Below are 19,521 nucleotides of genomic sequence, written 5' to 3'. Positions count from 1 at the left end.
CAGTGGTGGCTTCGACCCCTCTCCCTGTCCCAAGGGCGCTCCTTCCTGGCTCCGTCCTGGGTGATTCTCACCACGGATGCCAGCCTATCCGGCTGGGGAGCGGTACATCTCCACCACAGAGCTCAGGGCACTTGGACTCCGTCCGAGTCAGCCCTTTCAATCCATGCGCTGGAAACCAGAGCTGTGCTTCTAGCTCTCCTAGCCTTTCACCACCTGTTGGCGGGCAGGCACATTCGAGTCCAGTCAGACAATGCGACAGCGGTTGCCTACATCAATCACCAAGGCGGGACATGCAGCCGCCTGGCAATGTTGGAGGTCCAACGCATCCTTCAATGGGCGGAGGACTCCAAGTCCACCATATCCGCAGTCCACATCCCTGGCGTAGAAAACTGGGAGGCAGATTATCTCAGCCGTCAATCCGTGGACGGTGGCGAGTGGTCCCTGCACCCGGCAGTGTTTCAGTCAATCTGCCGCAAATGGGGCACTCCGGACGTGGACCTAATGGCATCCCGTCACAACAACAAGGTTCCGGTTTACGTGGCTCGCTCCCACGATCCTCAGGCTTTCGCCGCAGACGCTCTGGTTCAAGACTGGTCCCAGTTTCGTCTGTCCTACGTGTTTCCCCCTCTAGCTCTCTTGCCCAGAGTCCTGCGCAAAATCAGAATGGAGGGCCGTCGAGTCATCCTCATTGCACCGGACTGGCCCAGGCGAGCTTGGTATCCGGACCTGCTCCAACTGTCCGTGGAGATGCCGTGGCATCTTCCGGACCGTCCAGACCTGCTCTCGCAAGGTCCGTTTTTCCGCCCGAATTCTGCGGCACTCAAATTGACGGCGTGGCTCTTGAGTCCTGGATTTTGACGGCTTCTGGTATTCCTCCTGAAGTCATCTCCACTATGACTCGGGCCCGTAAGTCTTACTCCGTCAAGATCTATCAGAGGACTTGGAAAATTTTCCTGTCCTGGTGTCGCTCTTCCGGCCATTCTCCTTGGCCATTCTCGTTGCCGACCCTTCTGTCTTTTTTACAGTCCGGTCTGCAGCTAGGACTGTCCCTTAACTCTCTGAAGGGACAAGTCTCAGCTCTATCAGTGCTGTTCTAGCGGCGTCTCGCCCGGCTGGCTCAGGTCCGCACCTTCATGCAAGGTGCGTCTCACATCATTCCGCCTTATCGACGGCCCTTGGATCCCTGGGACCTTAACTTGGTCCTCACGGTATTGCAGAAACCCCCCTTTGAGCCTCTTAGGGAGGTTTCTTTGTATCGTCTTTCTCAAAAGGTGGCCTTTCTAGTTGCCATAACTTCTCTCAGGAGAGTCTCTGATTTGGCTGCGCTCTCCTCGGAGTCACCTTTTTTGGTTTTTCATCAAGACAAGGTAGTTCTCCGTCCGACCCCGGACTTTCTTCCTAAGGTGGTCTCTCCCTTCCACCTTAACCAGGACATTACCCTACCTTCCTTTTGTCCGGCTCCTGTTCATCGCTTTGAGAAAGCGCTGCATACTCTAGATCTGGTGCGTGCTTTCCGGATTTATGTGGCTCGCACCGCTGCGCTTAGGCGGTGCACCTCTTTTTGTGCTAACCACAGGGCGGCGCAAGGGTCTCTCTGCTTCTAAGCCGACCTTGGCCCGTTGGATTAGATCGACCATTTCGGACGCCTACCAGAGTACTCAGGTGCCTCCCCCGCCGGGGATCAAAGCACACTCGACCAGAGCTGTCGGTGCCTCTTGGGCTTTTAGGCACCAGGCTACGGCTCAACAAGTCTGTCAGGCTGCCACTTGGACTAGCCTGCATACCTTTTCGAAGCACTACCAAGTGCATGCTCATGCTTCGGCAGATGCGAGCTTGGGCAGACGCATCCTTCAGGCGGCTGTCGCCCACTTGTGAAGTTAGGCTCCGCCTACTTCTTAGTTTTTTCAGTTTATTCCCACCCAGGGACTGCTTTGGAACGTCCCAAGGTCTGGGTCTCCCAAAGGAACGATAAAGAAAGAGAGAATTTTGTTACTTACCGTAAAACCCAGCTCCCTTCTTGTTGCCTGTTGGCAATTTTCTTGTTCCGTGTGTTATCACCGGCTGTTGTCGTGGACAGAGTTTCCGGTTGTTCCGGTTCTTACTCGGTTCTACTTGTGGGTGGCGATTTCTACTTCAGGTTTTGCACTAAACTGGCTAGGACTGGCTACCAGGGGGTGTATAAGCTCAGAGGGAGGAGCTACACTTTTAAGTGTAGTACTTTGTGTGTCCTCCGGAGGCAGAAGCTATACACCCATGGTCTGGGTCTCCCAATACGGAACTATAAGAAAAAGAATTTACGGTAAGTAACAAAATTCTCTTTTTCTCCGGTGTATGTCACACGGATCACGTCCGTGCGGTCCGTGTGACACTTGTAGACATGTCCGTTTTTCTCCGGCATCACATGTGGAGCACACGGGCACACGCATGCTCCACACGGTCCATGGCAAAACACGTACGTGTGCGCAGACCCATTGATTTAAATGAGTCTACGTGTGCCCATATCTCCGGTACGTGAGGAAACGGACCAAACACACACCGGAGGCACGTGCGCGTGAAGGGGGCCTAAGCCTGCGTAGCCACAATCAGGGTTTACAGCGTTTTGGACGCCACGTGTTCTCACTGTGTCCATAATGCCACAGCATTTGTGCAGTACAAACACAATGGATGGGATTTCTAGAAATCCCGTGCCTACTGTGCTTTGTTTTTCCCACAGCGTAAACTGACCTTCGGTGCAGCTTTCCGAGCCACAGCGTGTCAATTTATTGCTGCAGAGCCGCGAATGTTCTCCGCAGGGAGAATAGAGAGTCCGCAGCTTCCCGAAAATCTGAGCAGCTGCGGTCTCCTGCAGAGGAGACTCGAGGACATGTTGCGTCCAGGACGTAGCATGTCTGGATCAGGGGAACATACCCTTAGAAAACCCGTTATAACCCCCTTCCTTGTCTCCTAACCCTACAAAAGTACAAGGGCTACCCTCGGCCATGTGTGCGTTAGTCCTAAAGCTATTCCTTCTGACGTTCCAGATACATGCACGCTCGTCTCATTGGGCTTTCATGGGTGAGTAGATGGGAGTCGTTACACCCCTGGCAGTAGCTCATTTTAAACACCAACATGCCTACCCATTGTTTTCCTCAATATAGGGGGGGAATTTAGAAGGCCCAAATACACATTAAAGGGACCCTGTCAGGTGCAATATTCAGCCAGGACCACGAGCAGTTCTGGGTGTATATTGCTAATCCCTGCTAACTAACCCTGTATACACTAGCATAGATAGAGATCTTTAGAAAAAGTATCATTTATGATCTACTAATGAGGCCGGGGACTAGTCACAAGGGCGTTGGTTTTCTTGGCTAGTAGGCCCCCTTACCATGTTAGCACGTCCATGTGGGCGTACTAACATGCTAATGAATGTGCAGTGTCAGAGGCATGGTCGGGCTCACCTCTGCTGTTACCTTATGGTTTTCAGCTCAGCGCACATGATCAAAGTCCCGGACTACCGGTCATGCGCACTACAGCAGTTTGAAGCCGGGAACGCAGTATGCATAGTGCATGACTGGAAGTCCGGAACTTCTGATCATGTGCAACGAGCTAAAATCCAGCGTCAGGGAGGTGACAGCAGAGAGGCGAGATAGACCATGCCTCTGACACTGCACATACATCAGCATGTTAGCAAGCCCATATGGGCGTGCTTACATGCTAAGTGGGCTGACTAGCCAAGGGAAATTACGACCTTGCGATTAGTCCCCGCACTTATTAGCATATCATAAAGAATCTTTAGAAATAGATCTTTAGAAAAAGTATTTCTAAAGATTCCTTATGATATGCTAACGAGGGAGGGGACTAATCGCAAGGGCGTTATTTCCCTTGGCTAGTCGGCCCCCTTAGCATGTAAGCACGCCCATGTGGGCTTGCTAACATGCTGATGTATGAGGAATGTGAGAGGATGGTCGCTGTCACCTCTCTGCTGTCACCTCCCTGACGCTGGATTTCAGCTCAGTGCGCATGATCAGAAGTTCCGGACTTCCAGTTATGCATAGTATGCATACTGTGTTCCCGGCTTCAAACTGGTGTATTGCACATGACCGGTACTCCGGGACATTCTGATCATGCGTGCTGAGCTGAAAACCAGAGGTAACAGCAGAGGTGAGCACGACCATGCCTCTGGCGCTGCACATTTATTAGCATATCATAGCAGTACGCCCACATCTAACATGGTAAGGGGGCCTACTAGCCAAGGGACGTAACGCCCTTGTGACTAGTCCCTGGCCTCATTAGTATATCATAAAAGATACTTTTGCTATAGATCTCTTGATCTATGCTACTAGATGCAGGGACGGTTAGGCAGGAATTAGCAACATACACCCAGAACTGCTCGTGGTTCTGAGTGCATATTGCACCTGACAGGTTCCCTTTAAGTGAGCGGCCAAACCGGCCGATTCTTTTCCGATGTGCACTGTCACGTTTGCTGAGAGGTTAATAACGTAGGGTGGGCTGGAGCGATGATGTCCAAATGCAAAACGGTTACCAGCAAAGTCGTGGCAATGGGCACAAGTGACAATTATTTTAGCTCGTTGAGGATACTGGGTCAAGATGGTAAATTAGCGATCCATGAGGATGGACTAATGGTGGATTGATTATAATGATGATTCCTAATTTGCTCCTGTTGTCATTTTCTTTATCCCCTCTTCACTTTCTTCTTTTCAGTGCCATCCAGCTTTTCTACACCGTCAGGAACATTTTCCATCTGTTCTATGATGTTGTGCCAACGTATCACAAGTGAGTGCCCTTCACCCCCTCCTGAACTGAGTGTGTGTGTAATATCCGTCCTCTTCTGAAGTGAGTATGTGTGTAATATCCGGCCCCTCCTGAAGTGAGTGTGTGTGTAGTATTCGGCCCCTCCTGAAGTGAGTATGTGTGTAATATCCGTCCTCTCCGGAAGTGAGTATGTGTGTAATATCCATCCCCTCCTGAAGTGAGTATGTGTGTAATATCCGGCCCCTCCTGAAGTGAGTATGTGTGTAATATCCGGCCCCTCCTGAAGTGAGTATGTGTGTAATATCCGGCCCCTCCTGCAGTGAGTATGTGTGTAATATCCGGCCCCTCCTGAAGTGAGTATGTGTGTAATATCCGGCCCCTCCTGCAGTGAGTATGTGTGTAATATCCGGCCCCTCCTGCAGTGAGTATGTGTGTAATATCCGGCCCCTCCTGAAGTGAGTATGTGTGTAATATCCGGCCCCTCCTTCGGTGAGTATGTGTGTAATATCCGGCCCCTCCTGCAGTGAGTATGTGTGTAATATCCATCCCCTCCGGAAGTGAGTATGTGTGTAATATCCGGCCCCTCCGGAAGTGATTATGTGTGTAATATCCGCCCTCTCCTGAAGTGAGTATGTGTGTAATATCATCCGGCCCCTCCTGAAGTGAGTATGTGTGTAATATCCGGCCCCTCCTGCAGTGAGTATGTGTGTAATATCCGGCCCCTCCGGAAGTGAGTATGTGTGTAATATCCGGCCCCTCCTGAAGTGAGTATGTGTGTAATATCCGGCCCCTCCTGCAGTGAGTATGTGTGTAATATCCGGCCCCTCCTGAAGTGAGTATGTGTGTAATGTCCGACCCCTGTTGTGTGACATCTTCTGACACTTGTGTCCTCCCTCGTACAGAGAGAACCTGCAGAAGCTTCCTCAGCTCTCCGCCATCCACCACAACAACTGCATGTACATCGCGCACCACATGCTGACCCTGGGAAACCAGTTCCGGTATCACTTTCCCGCTCCGCTCAGTGATGGAGCCGCCACTTTCGTGGACATGGTTCCTGGATTCAGGCGACTAGGTAGGAAGATTATTGGGATCCGTGGATCCTGTGACTGTTCGATGTTTCGGCATATTTTGTGGTCAATATGTCCTCCACTAAAAAAATCATTATGGTGTTACTTTCCCTAGGGTAACGCTACAAATCCTGGCACACGGTAAGAAAGGTATTACCGATGAGTGAATCTGCGGAGATGAGATAAGAATCCGGCAATTCGCTCTCATTTGACCTGCAAATTTCATCCTCATTGAATATATCTGATATGAATGAAATGTGCCTTATGTTCTGGGGTCTCTGTACACCCCGAAACATAATAAATGAGGGGCCAAAAAGCTACCTCCCCACCCATCTGTGCACCACCCAGCCTCTTGTCCGCTCCCCTGCCTCTTCCTTTTTGTTCAACGGCACATGACTGCCTCTTCCTCCATCTTCGCTGCCGTTGTTGGGTCCGAGTTGACCTCTGACGTCATAATTTGTCACCCAAGACCCCTTGAGAAGAAGACCCCTTGAGAAGATGGAGAAGAAAAAAAGGACTCTACCTGCTTGTTCCTCAAGCGTCAGGTGGTGATCTTTGTAAAGTCGGAGGCTTTTCAGCGCCAGGAGGTGGAGCAGTAAGGAAGAGGCAGTGCGGATGACCGGTCAGGGTCTGTGGTGGTGGGATGGGTGAGCCCCTGGTGGACTGGGTGTAAGCATAGGAAATTGTAGTCCCAAGGGTACGGTCCCACTTGCGTTTGGCACGGACGAGTGCAATCCGATAAAAGATCGGATTGCTCTTACTCTAGTGCAAAACTATGGGGCAGTGTCCATCTGCGATTGATTTCTCATGCCGTAGCGAAATGAATCGCAGCATGCTGCGTTTGGCACAGAGTCTCGTCTCACGCACCCCCATACAAGTCTATGGGTGCATGTGAAATATCGCACTGCACTCACATGTCATCAGAGTTCAGTGCGATATACAGTGTGTCCACCTATATCCTGTCCACCGCCATTAACTTGAGAACGGCGGCAGCTATAGGCATAGAAGTGGTGTCTAGGCATAGTAAAGTAGCCATGCGCTACGCAATGAAACCACCTAAAGGACCACCTGGTGGAAAACAACGGAGTTAGCATTTTTATCTCGAAAACGGAACGAGAGAAAAAAAGTGAATTACAAAGTTGTAGGGCATCATCAATTCAATACGAATCGACACCTGGCATACAGAAATGCTATGATTAGAACGTGTAAAACGGGAATTCCCCATTATGCAAATAAGCGTGCAACGTCATACCTGCCGAAATACTGTAGACTAATACATACTGTACGCGTTTCTGTATGCAAGGTGTCGATTCGCATTGAATTGATGATGACTTACAACTTTGTAATTCACTTTTCTTTGTCGCTCTATTGGGAGACCCAGACAATTGGGTGTATAGCTACTGCCTCCGGAGGCCACACAAAGTATTACACTTAAAAGTGTAAGGCCCCTCCCCTTCTGCCTATACACCCCCCGTGGGATCACGGGCTCCTCAGTTTTCATGCTTTGTGCGAAGGAGGTCAGACATCCACGCATAGCTCCACTGTTTAGTCAGCAGCAGCTGCTGACTATGTCGGATGGAAGAAAAGAGGGCCCATATGGGGCCCCCAGCATGCTCCCTTCTCACCCCACTTTTGTCGGCGGTGTTTGTTAAGGTTGAGGTACCCATTGCGGGTACGGAGGCTGGAGCCCACATGCTGCTTTCCTTCCCCATCCCCTTAGGGCTCTGGGTGAAGTGGGATCTTATCGGTCTCCAGGCACTGAGGCCGTGCTCCATCCACAGCCCCTGGGAATCTGCTGGACATGGAGCTGAGTATCATCAGGGACATGGCCCTGCTACGTTGAGGTACTCTGTGTCCCCATGAAGGGGACCGCGCACAGACACACGGCAGCACTGCTGGGTGTGTTAGTGCGCCAGGGATGGCGGCGCTGCCCGCACTGGTGCCATCGCACACTACAGCGTGCTGGGTGTGTTAGAGTATTGGGGGACTGCCGCGCTAACCGCCGCTGCCATTTTTATCTCAGGCGCGGCTGGGACTTGTGGTGCGCCGGGGACTTCCGCGCCGACCAGGGCTTATATGCCGGGCCGCGCTTATCACTCTAGTCCCCGGCTTTTGCGGCCTACTCTCACTTCGTTACCGCCCACTGGCCTGCCAGTCAGGGTAAGGGCGTGACGCTGCACAGCACGGCAGCGCTGAGAGATGGAGCATGCTTTGCATACTCCTCCCCTCTCACTGTGTACACTGTGAAACCGGATTCCCGCACTTTCTGGGGCACGCCCACGGCCTCCTCCTCTACACAGGACGCCGGCAGCCATTCATGTCAGTTTTTTCTGTGACTGAGAAAAGAGACAAGTTTGGGAAGACCCTGGCAGGGATTCTGGTGGTCACACAACCGCTGTGAGCGGGCGGTAAGCAGCACCTGTGGTGCTGACCCCACTAGTGCCGAAATGCACATATAGATATATGCTTGTACGCTATACATTGCACTGTTCGGTCGCACTTTTGTATTTTGGCTATATACCCTCCTTGATTGTTCGGGGGAGATAACAGCATATCGTCTGTGAAAAACAAGGGTGCAGAAGCACAGGTTTTCTATGCAGCCTGTACAGCATGTACGGCTATACTGCCGGCAGGTTCCACGGACCCCAATTGTATGCAATGCACGGCCCTTGTGGAACTGACTCAGCCGGAGTCTCTGCTAATGGTCCAGGTGATGGGGACGGAGTTTGCAGTATTTACTTCAGACTTTCTGAGACTATGGCTAAGATACTAGAAGCCTTGCAGTCCAGACCGGTCCCTCAGACCATGGGCTCTGTTGATTCATTGCCCCTGGTCCCCCCCCCCCCCAGTTGGTACAAGGTGCTCCTGGAGTGTCTCAGGGATCCCAGGGTGAGGGGTCTGACTCGGACCGCAGTCCCAGACCCCCTAAGCGACCTCGCTGGGAGCATCCCTCGACGTCACAGCATCATTCAGGGTCTCAGCATGGGGACTCTCTCTATGATAAGGCGGAGGTATCTGGTCAGGATTCTGATCCTGAGAACGTTCTCTACCTGGATACACCTGATTGTGACACCGTAGTGAACGATCTTACGGCGTCCATCAATCATATGTTGGTTATTTCTCCCTCAGCTCCTACGCCTGAGGAGTTAGCTTCTCAGCAGGAGAAGTTCCGTTTCAGGTTCCCCAAGCGTACATTGAGTACGCTTTCTGGATCACTCTGACTTCAGGGAGGCAGTCCAGAACCACCAGGCTTGTCCAGATATCGTTTTTTCCAAACGCCTTAAGGATACACGTTATCTCTTCCCTTTTGACGTTGTCAAGGGCTGGGTTCAGTGTTCCAATGTGGACCTCCTATCTCCAGCGGCTAAATCCTTAGTTGCAGTGGAAGATATGGCTTCACTCAAAGATGCCACTGACAGACAGATGGAGCTCTGGTTGAAATCCATCTATGAAGCTATTGCCGTGTCTTTGCTCCAGGTTTCGCAGCCGTCTGGGCGCTCCAAGCGGTCTCAGCGGCTCAAACGCAAATTGAGGCAGTCACACGTATGTCTGCGTCGCAGGCTGCGTCTTTAACATCTCAAACGTCAGCGTTTGCGTCATACGCCATTAATGCTGTCCTGGACTCGGCGAGCCGGAAGGCGGTTGCGTCCGACAATTCAGTGGTATTACGCAGAGCCTTGTGGTTGCGGGAATGGAAGGCAGATTCTGCTTCCAAAAAAGTGCCTAACCAGTTTGCCATTCTCTGGCGACCGCTTGTTTGGTGAGCGACTGGATGAAATCATCAAACAATCCAAAGGAAAGGATACATCCTTTCCTCAGGCTAAACTGATCATACCCCAACAGAGGAGGGGACAGTCGAGGTTTCGGTCCTTGCGGGGCGCAGGCAGGTCCAATTCTCCTCGTCCAAAAGGCCTCAGAAGGATCAGAGGAACTCCGACGCGTGGCGGTCTAAATCACGCCCTAAAAAGACCGCCGGAGGCGCCGCTACCAAGGCGGCTTCCTCATGACTTACGGCCTCCTCACACCGCATCCTCGGTCGGTGGCACGCTCTCCCGCTTTTGCGACACCTGGCTGCCACAAGTAAAAGACCGTTGGGGTGAGAGACATTTTGTCTCACGGTTACAGGATAGAGTTCAGCTCTCGTCCTCCGACTCGATTCTTCAGAACATCTCCGCCTCCCGAGCGAGCCAAGGCTCTGCTGCAGGCGGTGGGCATTCTGAAGGCAGAAGGAGTGGTGGTCCCGGTTCCTCTTCAGCAACAGGGTCACGGTTTCTACTCCAACCTGTTCGTGGTTCCAAAGAAGGACGGGTCCTTCTGTCCTGTTTTGGACCTAAAACTGCTCAACAAACACGTAAGGACCAGGCGGTTCTGGATGGAATCCCTCCGCTCCGTCATCGCCTCAATGTCCCAAGGAGATTTCCTAGCATCGATCGATATCAGGATGCTTATCTCCATGTACCAATTGCTCCAGAGCATCAGCGCTTCTTGCGCTTCGCCATAGGAGACGAACACCTTCAGTTCGCGGCACTGCCGTTCGGCCTGGCGACAGCCCCAAGGGTTTTCACCAAGGTCATGGCTACAGTAGTTGCGGTCCTCCACTCTCAGGGTCACTCAGTGATACCCTACTTAGACGATCTGCTGGTCAAGGCACCCTCTCAAGAGGCATGCCAACACAGCCTCAACGTTACTCTGGAGATTCTACAGAGTTTCAGGTGGATCTTCAATTTTCCAAAGTCAAATCTGACACCGGTCCAATCGCTGACATATCTTGGCATGGAGTTTCATACTCTTCCAGCGATAGTGAAGCTTCCGCTGGACAAACAGCGTTCACTACAGACAGGGGTACAATCACTCCTTCAAGGTCGGTCACACCCCTTGAGGCGCCTCATGCACTTCCTGGGGAAGATGGTGGCAGCAATGGAAGCAGTCCCTTTCGTGCAGTTTCACCTGCGTCCTCTTCAATGGGACATCCTACGCAAGTGGGACAGGATGCCGACGTCCCTAGACAGGAACGTCTCCCTCTCTCAAGCAACCAAAGCTTCCCTTCCGTGGTGGCTTCTTCCCACCTCATTATCGAAAGGGAAATCTTGCCTAACCCCATACTGGGCGGTGGTCACGACGGACGCGAGTCTGTCAGGGTGGGGAGCGATCTTTCTCCACCACAGGGCTCAGGGTACGTGGACTCAGCAAGAGTCCTCACTTCAGATCAATGTTCTGGAGATCAGGGCAGTGTATCTTGCCCTAAAAGCGTTCCAGCAGTGGCTGGAAGGCAGGCAGATCCGAATTCAGTCGGACAACTCCACAGCGGTGGCTTACATCAACCACCAAGGTGGGACACGCAGTCGGCAAGCCTTCCAGGAAGTCCGGCGGATTCTGCTGTGGGTGGAAGCCACAGCACCCACCATATCCGCAGTTCACATCCCGAGCGTAGAAAACTGGGAAGCAGACTTTCTCAGTCGCCAGGGCATGGATGCAGGGGAATGGTCCCTTCACCCGGACGTGTTTCAGGAGATCTGTTGCCGCTGGGGGATGCCGGACGTCGACCTAATGGCGTCTCAGCACAACAACAAGGTCCCGACATTCATGGCGCGGTCTCACGATCACAGAGCTCTGGCGGCAGACGCCTTCGTTCAGGATTGGTCGCAGTTTCAACTCCCTTATGCGTTCCCACCTCTGGCACTGTTGCCCAGAGTGTTACGCAAAATCAGGTCCGACTGCCGCCGCGCCATCCTCGTCGCTCCAAAATGGCCGACGAGGTCGTGGTACCCGGATCTGTGGCATCTCACGGTAGGCCAACCGGGGGAACTATCAGACCGACCAGACTTGCTGTCTCAAGGGTCGTTTTTTCCTTCTGAATTCTGCGACCCTCAACCTGATGGAGTGGCCATTGAGTCCTGGATCCTAGCATCTGCAGGGTTATCTCAAGGAGTCATTACCACTATGAGACAGGCCAGAAAACACACATCTGCCAAGATCTACCACAGAACGTGGAAGATATTCTTATCTTGGTCCTCTGCTCAGGGAGTTTCTCCCTGGCCAATTGCCTTGCCTACTTTCTTTCCTTCCTGCAATTCGGTTGGAAAAAGGTTTGTCGCTCGGTTCCCGTTAGGGACAAATCTTAGCGCTCTCTGTATTTTTTTTCAGAAGCGCCTAGCAAGACTACCTCAGGTACGAACGTTCCTGCAGGGGGTTTGCCGCTTAGTCCTTCCTTACAAACGACTGTTAGAACCCTGTGATTTGAACAGGGTGCTGATGGTTCTGCAGAAACCACCATTCGAGCCTATGAGGGTTTTTTCTCTCTCACGCCTTTCTCAGAAAGTGGTTTTCCTAGGGGCAGCCACTTCACTTCGGAGAGTGTCTGTCGGGGCAGCATTGTCGTGCAAAGTCCCCTTCCCGGTGTCTCACCAGGTCAAGGGGTTCTGCGTCCGGTTCCAGGAATTTCTCCCTAAGGTGGAATCCCCCCTTTCATCTCAATCAGGGTATCCGTACCCTCTGTTTGTCTTCATCCAGTTCACCAATGTGAAAAGGATTTGCACTTGATTAGATCTGGTGAGAGCACTCAGACTCTTCATCGATCGTACGGCGTCCCTGCGCCGCTCGGAAGCACTCTTGTCCTTGTCGCTAGCCAGCGTAAAGGGTTGCAGGCTTCCAAATCAAGACTGGCTCGGTGGTTCAAGGAACCAATTCTCTAGCTTATCGTTCTGCTGGGCTTACGGTTCCCTCAGGGCTGAAGGTCCATTCTACCAGAGCGGTGGATGCGTCCTGGGCTTGAGGCACCAGGCTACGGCTCAGTTTGTGTGTCAGGCGGCTACCTGGTCCAGCCTCCACACTTTCACGAAACACTGTCAGGTGCATACCTATGCTTCGGCGGATGCCAGCATAGGCAGACGAGTCCTTCAGGCGGCGGTTGCCCACCTGTAGAAAGGGGCCGTTTTACGGCTCTATTACGAGGTATTATTTTACCCACCCAGGGACTGCTTTTGGACATCCCAATTGTCTGGGTCTCCCAATAGAGCGACAAAGAAGGGAATTTTGTTTACTTACCGTAAATTCCTTTTCTTCTAGCTCTAATTGGGAGACCCAGCACCCGCCCCTGTTTTTTTTTTGTACACACATGTTGTTCATGTTGAATGGTTTCAGTTCTCCGATATTCCTTCGGATTGAATTTGCTTAAACCAGTTTATTGGCTTTCCTCCTTCTTGCTTTTGCACTAAAACTGAGGAGCCCGTGATCCCACGGGGGGTGTATAGGCAGAAGGGGAGGGGCCTTACACTTTTAAGTGTAATACTTTGTGTGGCCTCCGGAGGCAGTAGCTATACACCCAATTGTCTGGGTCTCCCAATTAGAGCTAGAAGAAAAGGAATTTACGGTAAGTAAACAAAATTCCCTTCTTTTCCTCTATCTCGTTCCGTTTTCGAGATAAAAATGCTAACTCCATTGTTTTCCACCAGGTGGCGCTATAGATGGTTTCATTGCGTAGCGCATGGCTACTTTACTATACCTAGACACCACTTCTATGCCTATAGCTGCCGCCGTTCTCAAGTTAATGGCGGTGGACAGGATATGTGTGGACACACTGTTTGCAGAGACAGGCAACAGAGGAGATGGGGAGAAAGTGCTCACTCCCTCTTCTCCGCAGCTGTGATATGATCCCAAGATCGCATCCGTCACATGACCCTCGGCTGACGCTCGCAACAGAGGGTCATTAACAGATCGCTTCTGCTCTCTCATCGGAAGCTGTATGCAAGTCGAACCGTACCCTAAGGAACATTAACACACTCACCTTGGAGAAGCGTCAATGCATGTAAAAGTTGGGATCATGCTCCGGAGGGACAGTATGCTGCCTGTTTGGGGAACTGTGGGAGTCCCCTTCAGCAGGGGCTAAGAGTAGTGATTGGCGCTCCCAGTCGATCTGGATGAGAAAAGATCCAGAAAGACTGATTTTAATAGATTTTTTAAATACTTAAGAACAAGGATTGGCAAGATGTGCCAGTACGACGCGTTTCGCCTTTCTGAAAGCCTTCATCAGTTGCCTAAAATGAAATCTAAAAATGCATATATGCAAGGTAACCAAAAAAAAAGTGGTGCATCAGAGAATTCTTTTTTTTTTTTTTCTTCGGCGCTCCATTGGGAGACCCAGACGATTGGTGTATAGCACTGCCTCCGGAGGCCACACAAAGCATTACACTAAAAAGTGTAAGGCCCCTCCCCTTCTGGCTATACACCCCCAGTGGGATCACTGGCTCACCAGTTTTCTGCTTTGTGCGAAGGAGGTCAGACATCCACGCATAGCTCCACTGTTTAGTCAGCAGAAGCTGCTGACTCTATCGGATGGAAGAAAAGAGGGCCCAGATAGGGCCCCCAGCATGCTCCCTTCTCACCCCACTTGCGGTTTGTAAGGTTGAGGTACCCATTGCGGGTACGGAGGCTGGAGCCCACATGCTGCTTTCCTTCCCCATCCCCCTGAGGGGCTCTGTGGAAGTGGGATCTTACCGGCCCCCAAACCCTGAGGCCGAGCTCCATCCACAGACCCAGAGACCCTGCTGGAGGAGCTGAGTACAGTCAGGGACAAGGCCCTGCAACGTTCAGGTACTCTGTGTCCCCGCACAGACAGGCCACGCACACTCCAGGCTTGCTGGGTGTGCTAGTGCGCCGGGGGCACTAGCGCTGCGCGCTCGGGTTAGAGTCACTGCAGCTTAGCTGAGTGATTTTATGTCTTGGGAACTACCGCGCCGGCCGCTCCGGGAGCGGCGGCGCCGCTGGGACTTGTAGTGCGCCGGGGACTCGCGCTGCCCGCGCTTTTACGGCGGCAGCGCTCATAAATCTAGTCCCCGGCTTTTGCGGCCTAGCTCTGCTTCGTTCCCGCCCCCACCCTGTCAATCAGGGAAAGGGAGAGACGCTGTTCTATAGCCAGCGCCGAGGGCTGGAGTCTTATTTACATACTCCAGCCCTCTCACTGGGCACAGTGGGGACGCAAGTTTCCCGCTCTTGGTCTCAACACGCCCAGGGCCCGCCCCTCTCCACAGGACGCCGGCAGCCATTCCTGCATGCAGTCTGGCTGGAGAACGGACACAGGCTCTGGGGGACTCAGACAAGGGACTCTGGCGACCACACACCCGCGTTTATGCGGGCGGTAAGCTGCACATAAGTGCTGGCCCCACTAGTGCCACAGTGTTATTTGGTGCATTTTTTCCCTGTACCATATATATTTATATTGCACTGTACAGTCGCTTCTTGGCTTATACCCTACATTGCTCTGAGGAGACAACAACATGTCATCCGCAAAACGCAAGGGTGCCAAGGCACAGGCGGTATGCACTGCTTGTGCCGCATGTGGGGCTAATCTACCGGCAGGTTCCAATGACCCCCATTGTGTGCAATGTTCAATCCCTGTGCCACTTCGGCAGCCAGAGTCTATGGTAGTAGTGGCCCAGGCAGAGACGCCTGTGAACCGTGCCCCGGTGACGGGGACAGAATTTGCAGTTTTTGCTGATAAGATGTCTGTGACTATGACAAAAATCCTGGAAACCTTGCAGTCCAGGCCAGTTTCTCAGACCATGGACACTGCTGTGTCTATGCTCCCCGGTCCCCCTCAGTTGGAACTAATCCGTGCTCCAAGGGGGTCCCAGGCATCACAGGCTGAAGACTCTGACTCGGATGACAGTCCCAGGCAGCCTAAGCGGGCTCGCTGGGAAAGACCCTCGCCGTCATCACACTGGTCAGGGTCTCAGCGAGACGAGGCTCTGTATGAGGAGACAGAGGTGGGTGATCAGGAATCTAATCCTGACACCGCTCTCAATCTAGATACCCCTGATGGTGACGCTATGGTAAATGACCTTATAGCGGCCATCAATAGACTGTTGGATATTTCTCCCCCAGCCCCTTCAGCAGAGGAGGCAGCTGCACAGCAGGAGAAGTTCCTTTTCCGGTATCCTAAGCGTAAATTGAGTACTTTTCTGGACCACTCTGACTTCAGAGAATCAGTCCAGAAACATCATGCTTATCCAGATAAGCGTTTCTCCAAACGTCTTAAGGATACACGTTATCCCTTTCCCCCTGACGTGGTCAAACGCTGGACCCAGTGTCCAAAGGTGGACCCCCCAATCTCCAGGCTTGCGGCAAGATCCATAGTTGCAGTGGAAGATGGGGCTTCACTTAAAGATGCCAATGACAGACAGATGGACCTTTGGTTAAAGTCTGTCTATGAAGCTATCGGCGCGTCGTTTGCTCCAGCATTCGCGGCCGTGTGGGCACTCCAAGCTATTTCAGCTGGCCTGGCACAGGTGGACTCTATCATACGTCCAGCAGTGCCACGAGTAGCGTCCCTAACCTCGCAAATGTCTGCGTTTGCGACTTACGCTATCAACGCTGTCCTAGACTCTACGAGCCGTACCTCAATGGCGTCTGCCAACTCTGTCGTTTTGCGCAGAGCCTTGTGGTTAAAGGAATGGAAAGCAGAGTCTGCTTCCAAGAAATGTTTAACCAGCTTGCCACTCTCTGGAGACAGACTGTTTGGTGAGCAATTGGCTGAGATCATTAAACAGTCCAAGGGTAAGGACTCCTCCTTACCCCAGCCCAGATCGAGCAAACCTCAACAGAGGAAGTGGCAGTCGAGGTTTCGGTCCTTTCGAGGCTCCAGCAAGACCCAATTCTCCTCGTCCAAAGGGACTCAGAAGGAGCAAAGGAGCTCAGATTCCTGGCGGGCTCATTCACGCCCCAAGAAAGCAACCGGAGGAACCGCTTCCAAGGCGGCTGCCTCATGACTTTCGGCCTCATCCCTCCGCATCCTCGGTCGGTGGCAGGCTCTCCCGCTTTTGCGACATTTGGCTGCCACAGGTCAAAGACCGGTGGGTAGCAGACATTTTGTCTCACGGGTACAGGATAGAGTTCAGTTCTCGGTCTCCGCCTCGGTTCTTCAGAACCTCCCCACATCCCGACCGAGCAAATGCCCTTCTGCAGGCGGTGTGCTCACTAAGAGCAGAAGGAGTGGTGATCCCTGTTCCTCTGCAGGAACAAGGACAAGGTTTTTACTCCAATCTCTTCGTGGTTCCAAAAAAGGACGGCTCGTTCCGTCCTGTTCTGGACCTAAAGCTGCTCAACAAGCATGTGAACGCCAGGCGGTTCCGGATGGAATCCCTCCGCTCCGTCATTGCCTCAATGTCTCAAGGAGATTTCCTTGCATCAATAGACATCAAAGATGCTTATCTCCACGTGCCGATTGCTACAGAGCACCAACGTTTTTTACGTTTCGTGATAGGAGACGACCATCTCCAGTTCGTAGCTCTGCCATTTGGTCTGGCGACAGCCCCACGAGTTTTCACCAAGATCATGGCGGCAGTGGTAGCAGTCTTGCACTCTCAGGGACACTCGGTGATCCCTTACTTGGACGATCTGCTTGTCAAAGCACCCTCTCAAGAGGCATGCCAACACAGCCTGAATGTTGCGCTGGAGACTCTCCAGACTTTCGGGTGGATCATCAACTTTTCAAAGTCAAACCTGGCACCGACTCAATCACTAACGTATCTTGGCATGGAGTTTCATACTCTCTCAGCGATAGTGAAGCTTCCGCTGGACAAGCAGCGGTCACTACAGACAGGGGTGCAGTCTCTCCTTCAGGGTCAGTCGCACCCCTTAAGGCGCCTCATGCACTTCCTAGGGAAGATGGTAGCAGCAATGGAGGCAGTCCCGTTCGCGCAGTTTCATCTGCGTCCACTTCAATGGGACATTCTCCGCCAGTGGGACGGGAAGACAACTTCCCTAGACAGGACAGTCTCCCTTTCTCAGATGACCAAGGACTCTCTGCAATGGTGGCTTCTTCCCACCTCATTATCACAGGGAAGATCATTCCTGCCCCCATCCTGGGCAGTGGTCACGACAGACGCGAGTCTGTCAGAGTGGGGAGCAGTTTTTCTCCACCACAGGGCTCAAGGGACGTGGACTCAGCAGGAGTCCACCCTTCAGATCAATGTTCTGGAAATCAGGGCAGTGTATCTTGCCCTATTAGCCTTCCAGCAGTGGCTGGAAGGAAAGCAGATCCGAATTCAGTCGGACAACTCCACAGCGGTGGCATACATCAACCACCAAGGAGGGACACGCAGTCGGCAAGCCTTCCAGGAAGTCAGGCGGATTCTGATGTGGGTGGAGGAAAGAGCATCCACCATATCCGCAGTTCACATCCCGGGCGTAGAAAACTGGGAAGCAGACTTCCTCAGTCGCCAGGGCATGGACGCAGGGGAATGGTCCCTTCACCCGGACGTGTTTCAGGAAATCTGCCGCCGCTGGGGGGTGCCGGACGTCGACCTAATGGCGTCTCGGCACAACAACAAGGTCCCGACCTTCATAGCGCGGTCTCGCGATCAAAGAGCTCTAGCGGCAGACGCCTTAGTGCAAGATTGGTCGCAGTTCCGGCTCCCTTATGTGTTTCCACCTCTGGCACTCTTGCCCAGAGTGTTACGCAAGATCAGATCCGATTGCGGCCGCGTCATACTCGTCGCCCCAGACTGGCCGAGGAGGTCGTGGTACCCGGATCTGTGGCATCTCACGGTCGGCCAACCGTGGGCACTACCAGACCGACCAGACTTACTGTCCCAAGGGCCGTTTTTCCATCGGAATTCTGCGGCCCTGAACCTGACTGTGTGGCCATTGAGTCCTGGATCCTAGCGTCTTCAGGATTATCCCAAGGGGTCGTTGCCACCATGAGACAGGCTAGGAAGCCCACGTCTGCTAAGATCTACCACAGAACGTGGAAGATATTCTTATCCTGGTGCTCTGCACAAGGAGTATCCCCCTGGCCATTCACGTTACCTGTCTTTCTTTCCTTCCTGCAATCTGGGTTGGAAAAGGGCTTGTCGCTCGGCTCCCTTAAAGGGCAAGTCTCGGCACTATCCGTGTTTTTTCAGAAGCGTCTAGCGCGACTGTCTAAGGTGCGCACGTTCCTGCAGGGGGTGTGTCATATCGTACCTCCGTACAGGAGGCCGTTAGATCCGTGGGATCTAAACAAGGTCCTTGTTGCTCTCCAGAAGCCGCCTTTCGAGCCCCTGAGGGATGTGTCACTTTCTCGACTCTCACAGAAAGTGGCATTTCTGGTAGCGGTCACGTCTCTTCGGAGAGTGTCTGAACTAGCAGCGCTGTCATCCAAAGCTCCCTTCCTGGTGTTCCACCAGGACAAGGTAGTGCTGCGCCCCATTCAGGAGTTTCTCCCTAAGGTGGTATCCTCTTTTCACCTTAATCAGGATATCTCCTTGCCTTCCTTTTATCCGCATGCAGTTCATCGGTATGAAAAGGATTTACATTTGTTGGATCTGGTGAGAGCACTCAGAATCTACATTTCCCGCACGGCGCCCCTGCGCCGCTCGGATGCGCTCTTTGTCCTTGTCGCTGGTAAGCGCAAAGGGTCGCAGGCTTCAAAAGCCACCCTGGCTCGATGGATCAAAGAACCAATTCTTGAAGCCTACCGTTCTGCTGGGCTTCCGGTTCCATCAGGGCTGAAGGCCCATTCTGCCAGAGCCGTGGGTGCGTCCTGGGCATTACGACACCAGGCTACGGCTCAACAGGTGTGCCAGGCAGCTACCTGGTCGAGTCTGCACACTTTCACCAAACATTATCAGGTGCATACCTATGCTTCGGCGGACGCCAGCCTAGGTAGAAGAGTCCTGCAGGCGGCAGTTGCCTCCCCGTAGGGGAGGGCTGTCTTTGCAGCTCT

General features: G+C 52.7%; 1 protein-coding gene across 1 annotated transcript in view; it reads left to right on the top strand.

Annotated features, from left to right (window-relative positions):
• Window positions 1-19,521, top strand: part of ZW10 (zw10 kinetochore protein) — a 114,205-nt gene that overhangs the window by 80,969 nt on the left and 13,715 nt on the right. The window contains exons 11-12 of the mRNA XM_075328695.1: window positions 4,702-4,773; window positions 5,655-5,824. Coding sequence (XP_075184810.1) covers window positions 4,702-4,773; window positions 5,655-5,824 — 242 coding nt within the window. The remainder of the gene's footprint in view (window positions 1-4,701; window positions 4,774-5,654; window positions 5,825-19,521) is intronic.

Source organism: Anomaloglossus baeobatrachus, chromosome 11, assembly GCF_048569485.1.
Source record: "Anomaloglossus baeobatrachus isolate aAnoBae1 chromosome 11, aAnoBae1.hap1, whole genome shotgun sequence".
Taxonomy (NCBI): domain Eukaryota; kingdom Metazoa; phylum Chordata; class Amphibia; order Anura; family Aromobatidae; genus Anomaloglossus; species Anomaloglossus baeobatrachus.
Note: the sequence above shows the minus strand (reverse complement) of the source record. Positions and strands in the feature narration are given on the sequence as shown.